This window comes from Diceros bicornis, chromosome 40 (genome assembly GCF_020826845.1).
Source record: "Diceros bicornis minor isolate mBicDic1 chromosome 40, mDicBic1.mat.cur, whole genome shotgun sequence".
In the NCBI taxonomy this organism is placed as follows: Eukaryota; Metazoa; Chordata; class Mammalia; order Perissodactyla; family Rhinocerotidae; genus Diceros; species Diceros bicornis.
The window spans coordinates 15195942-15202002 of NC_080779.1; the positions used below are offsets into that span (position 1 = coordinate 15195942).

Genomic DNA, 6061 nt, shown 5'->3' on the forward strand with positions numbered 1-6061 from the left:
AGAGAGATCAACAAAAAACTAAAACTCACTAAAAAGTTTTCCTAAGTACAACATGCCAAAAATATTTCTGCTAAACATGCCAGCATGTCTGTCTGGCTTCCTCGGAGAGATGCTGCCCCATGACTCATCCTCCTGCTCACGACCTTTGTCCTGGGTCTTCTGTCTCTCAGGCCAAGCTCCCCTGTACCTGGATCACTTGATCACCCATAGCCGCCACCAACACCTCTAGGCTGCCCCTGAAAGGTGACAGAGACTTGTGGGCAATTTCTTATACACACATCGTTCACGTAGATCAGGCACAAGCGTGCAAGGCCTTTCAGTGTATAAGGAGATAGGAGACATACAAAAGGAATAAGAAAAAATTGTGTCCTATTCTGTGAAGAATCAAAATTTATAAGATCTGGTACTTTGAAAAAAAAAAAAAAACTTTAACAACCCTCAGATCACCCCCAAATACCTAAATTGTTATGGAAAATGTGTTTTCTGAACACATCACGTAATTCCACATTTTCATGCCTTGGCTCATGCTGTCCCCTCTGCCTTAAACTCCTTTCCTACCCTATCCTTCTGTGTCTCTCAAGCTTATTCCTCAAGCTCTGGCATCACTTCCTGCTGCTTTCCCTGGCTCCTTAAGGCAGAATTCCAACTCCCTCAGCAGCATTCACAGCGTTTACTACAAGTCTCCACCATAACACAGAAATCAGGGTGGGGCCGTGTCACAGGGGCTGTGGAGGTGGAATTAGGTGGCAAAGACAGACATTTTCAATAGTTCTGTACTGATTTTAATGTGGTTCAGATAAAAAACATATTTAGCACACCAAACTCAAGATTCCATGGATATTATTTCTCAGGACCATGCTAAGTATAAAGTAATGTAAATTTTTTAAGTATTAAGAAATAACAGTCCCAGTGGTCCATGGATGTGATTGACAGGAACAAACAGCCATAAAGTGATGTGATGGGACATGTGTCTCTGTGAGCTCCCTTTGGTGGGCCAGGGTGTCCACAAGGCCTGACACGTTGTGGGGGCACAAGGAGCATGTGCTGAATTGCTGGGAATGAAGCACTCCACTAAGAGGTCCCGCTCGCTCTCGGTCCACTACTATGTGCAAAAGCTGCCCTCTATTCCTAGTGCATCTGTCAGGTAACAGCACCTTGCTCTTGCCTTTCAGCTAACCTCTGTCATACCGATTTTTTTCTTTATTTTCAAGGCAAAACAAAGTGTTGATATGCACAGGTTACCTCTGCTCAAGAGTTTCTGCACTCATCTCTAAGGGGTCAAGTGCTTCCCTCCCCAGGTCCATGGCCATGACTTTCATCACTCCGCACACATCCAGAAGAAAACCTCCAGCCCTGATAAGGCATTGGCTCCGCTGCATCAGTGCAAAGCATTGTGAGCCTCTCCGGGCAGACTGCTCCCAGAGCTCAGCATCCTGTCACAGGGCCTGTCCCTCGAGGGAACTCTGACTTACATTGTATACTTTGCCATCTTCTGCTCTGTAGAACCGTGGAAACAGGCCATCTGCATACCGGGAAGCCACAAGTCTCCCCAGAGAAGTCACATAGTCTGCATTTTTATAAAGAGAAGCATTCAAAATGGTGTCTTATCAAAGTTTCTTGTTCTTATTTCAAAATGCTTTTCTCTGGCATCATTCAAAATATATCCCCAGTGATACCAACAATCTGTGATGCTTCGTATTCTGTTCTAAATAAGGGAGTGTTCCTAGGTGCTATGATAAATGTAACTGTTTATGACGTGCGTAATCCTTTAACGTATGAATGAACGGGGAGGAAGAACAGGGTTTGTTTCTTGGTTTCCTGGTTCTTTTGTCCAGAATGATTAAGGCAAAGGTCAAAAAGACAACAAAGAAATTGTGTTTAATTCCCAAAAGCTTTTATTCAGGACTTGGACTTAGTTTTTAGAATTTTAAAACTTAAACTTAGATATTATCTATTGTTCTCTTAAGTGGGGGTTCATGAATAAATGAGTGAAATGAAGCAAACAGGTAATGGATTCAGAATACTCATACAGAATGTCAAAACCACAAGACTTTCTTCTCAAATTATATGCTCAGCTATTCAAGACCCATTGCACAAACACTTATTGAGCACCTACTGTGTGCGAAGCACAGTGCTTACAGGAGGGCAATACAATGCTGCCTGAAACATACTTCTACTCCTTCATGGAACTAACAGAAGGATACAGAAAGGCGTCAAGGACTATGACTTGGCAGGACAGAAGATGAGGTAAGGCTTCGCAGAGATATTTTTATTGTGATGATTATTGTATTGATGTTGTTATTATTAAGTCCCAAAGGTGGGACAGAGAATGGTGGTACTCTTGGATCCAGCAATTCCTTTCCTCTGCCTTTCTAGGGAGGCAGGATAACAGCCTACTTTGGAAAGGCAGAAAGGGCAAGGCTGAATTTTACAGCCTCCCTGGCCAGGCTTGATCCCAAATCACCAGAGGTGATAAAATTTACAAGTCTTGATGTTCAATGATCATAATAGTAACAGTAAAAAATAAATACTTGAATTTCATCAGCAATAACTTCCCTCAATAAACCTCTCAAACTCAAAAAATCTCCATTTCTAAGATTTCAACGCCTTAACTGATATTGATAGAGCAACTTCAAACCACCATCAGCATTCTCTCTTTACCTAAGACATTTATCTGGAGCCAGGAGAGGGGGCTGTTTTTTGAGGATTGAAGGAGATGAGTCTATGGAGGACTCTATAAGCTGTGCTGCCAATTAAAACGTAAGGCATGTGAGTTCTGCATCCAATAATGGTGCAGTATATTTTATTGGCTAACCCTCACACAGAAAAAATTATAAATTCTGGACAAAATATAAAAATAGCTACTTTAAGGCACTAGAGAGCAATCAAGAATAGGCGTATGCATTTAGAGCGTCAAACTACACGAACAAAACTGCAGAACTAAAGGGAGAAATGGACAATCCACTAGATAATATAGAACATCTCTACAATACTATCAACCATCTGGGCCTAATTAACATTTATAAATATTAACAACTGCAGAATACACATTCTTTTCAAGTGTGTATGAGATGTTCGCCAAGATACATGCTGGGCCATAAAACAAATCTCGGTAAATTTCAAAAGACTAAAATCTTATGTTCTCTGACCTTAATAGAATTAAATTAGAAATCCAACAAAAACAAGATATCTTTAAAAGTCCTAAAATATTTGGAAATTAAACAACATATCTCTTAAAAACACGAATCAAAGAAAAAAGTCACAAGAGAAAATATTTTGAACTCAATAATAATGAAAACACTACCTATCAAGATGTATGGGCCTCATCTAAAGCATTGTTTGGAGGAATACTTAGAATTTTAAATGACATATTAAAAACTAGAAAAATACATGCAAATTAAACTCAAAGTAAGTAGAAGGAAATAAATAATAAATATCAAAGCAGATGTCAACGAAATAGAAAACAAAGAATAGAAAACAATCAATAAACCCAAATTTGGTTCTTTGAAAGGAGTTATAATATACCCCTAACACGGCTTATTAAGAAAAAAAGTGAGAAAAAACACAAATTATCAATATCAAGAATGAAAGAGGGGACATCACTACCGAGTCTACATGCATTAAAAAAAATGTTAAGGCAATATTATGAACAATGTTTTGCCAATATATTAGAAAACACTGATGAAGTGAACAAATTCCTTGAAAAACACAGCTTCCCAAAACTGGCATAATGAAAGAGAAAATCTGAATAGCTCTATGTCTATGCCAGAAATTGAATTTCTTCTCAAACTTTTCGTTCAAACAAAACTCCAGGCTCAGATAAGTTTCACTGGTGAGTTCTATCACACTTAAAGAAGAAATAGTATCAATCGTGTAAAAGCACCATCAGAACATAAAGGAGGAGGGAATACTTCCAAATCATTTTATGAGGCCAGCACAATTCTGATGCCAAAGACTGACAAGGGCATTAAAAGAAAAGAAAAGCACACAGCAACATCCTTCATGATCTTAGATGGAAAAATCTTTGACAAAATATAAAGAATTGTTATTTTTGCTAATATTAATGACTGGATTGTAATCATTTGAAATATGAGATAAAACTGCTTTCAGTTTGTTTCCTTATATAGAAATCCCATAGACCCTGACTCTGGCAGACCCCCCCTCAAAAGGTATTTAGATGGTACAGGACTGTACTAGCCCTTGTGGAAGGATAAATAAGACAGCATAGCCTGAGCCCTGAAGAACAAGGCCCTGCCATTAGGATGGGCCTCCGGATCAGTCTGTAACAACTACATCCCCTAGACCTCCCTTATCACCAGCATGGAAGAAAGCTGCCAAGGGAATTGGTGAAATCTCAGAAAAACATGGTATTAATGGCTGCTTAATAAATATTTGTTTAACTGGTTAATTAGTTAATTGACCAATTCAGAATTACTGAGTAAAATCCTAGTAATGGAAATTGCCCTGACTGAGGGAGTGCTCCACAGCTGGGGTGCTACTGACATGTTATATAGGACACCCTGCTGGGTGGGCTATCACACACATGGTAAGACACTCAGCACTCCTGGTCCCCAGGCCCTATATTTCAGTGGCAACTCAAGTCAATATGTCTTCAAAAAAACACACCCTCACACATTTCCATACTCCCTGTGGGAGGGCAGTACTACTGGGAATTGAGAACCAACATTCTAAGCAATGCATTTAGAAAAAACCAGACCATAAGGCAGGCCACAAGAGGAACATAGCATGTTCTGCCCGAAACCACACACAGCTAGTCTTAATCAATAGCCTCCAAAAGGGGGTTGCACAACCCAGGAGATGAGAGAGATGTCTGCTGGGTTATGGATAAAGACAAATAACTTCTATTTATCTTTTATATCATCTTTAAAAGATGAAAGAATGAACTTAAGCATTACTAATATTTAATATGTGGATTGACCCTTGTACATTTATATAATATACACATAGTAGGGGTCCGTACACATTTTTTACCGATAAGGACATTGGATCAAAACGAGATCAGAGACCTGTGGTTTTTGAGGGAACTTCAGAACTGATGCAGCCTCCTCAAAGGCTAAAGGGCAGCATGCTGGTTGGGATTTCCAGCCAGCGTTGCTTTATGAGTACTATACCTTCACAATGTGGGAATCCAATCTGTGACAAAATCTGCTTCAAGGTCAATTTGTTGCTCTTAAGCCCATGCAGTTGAAGCCATTCCTCAGATGAGATGAGACTCTGCTCAACCAAGTCTGTTGTGGTGTTGCTCCTTCCCTCTTGCCTCCACAGCTGCTCCTCAGAGATGGTAGAAAATGAGCCTGACATCTCCATCTCTGAACTAGAATCTAATTCACAGGGACCTCCTGTAAAGGAAATTGTCAAACCAGACTTCCTGAAAACTTGGAAACAATTTAACATCGAGGATTGGTTTAATATAAATTGCAGTACATCCACGAAGTGGAATTCTATCAGTTAAAAATTATATCGTAGATGTATATTTGTTGGCAAAGAAGATATCTCATATATTGCTAAGAGATATCCATAAAATTCAATACACCATATTCATATGCACATACCCATATACACACAGAAAAACATCTAAAAAGACATACGTCAAGAGGTTTACAGTAGTTTTCTCTGTATGGTGGGAATATGTGTGGTTTTTGCCTTTTCTACATTGTTTAAATTTTGGCATTATTTAAACATTTCTAAAATAGGATTTACTTTTATAACCAGAAAAATGCAAAGCTCTTCCATTTTGGAACACTAACAATGGCTCCTGAACCTTCATTACACATCAGTATTTCAATTATAATCACACCTGACCTTTGGCTTCCAAAGAGGATAAAACCCTGAGAGGAAACAGCTGTTCTGCAGGCGCAGTGGCTAACTGGGAGCTAGCGACAGGGTGGGAGCCAGACCTCGGCTCAGCCCAGCTGGAATACATGGATTCGCCTTCCAAATGTTTTATTCTCTGGGACTTTAAAGTTGGACTTAAACATTCTGGCTCACGTAGCCAGAAGTTCTGGGACCAACCAGACTCAAGGCAATATGAAACATATTA

General features: G+C 39.5%; 1 protein-coding gene across 1 annotated transcript in view; it reads right to left on the reverse strand.

The window, feature by feature from the left end:
* Positions 1–5351, reverse strand: part of VWA3B (von Willebrand factor A domain containing 3B) — a 184528-nt gene extending 179177 nt beyond the window's left edge. Inside the window, exons 1-2 of the mRNA XM_058534636.1 lie at positions 5133–5351; positions 1473–1567 (exon numbers count right to left, since the gene is read on the reverse strand). Of these exons, the coding sequence (XP_058390619.1) occupies positions 1473–1567; positions 5133–5328 (291 nt within the window). The 5' untranslated portion in view covers positions 5329–5351. The remainder of the gene's footprint in view (positions 1–1472; positions 1568–5132) is intronic.
* Between the last annotated feature and the right edge of the window lie 710 nt (positions 5352–6061).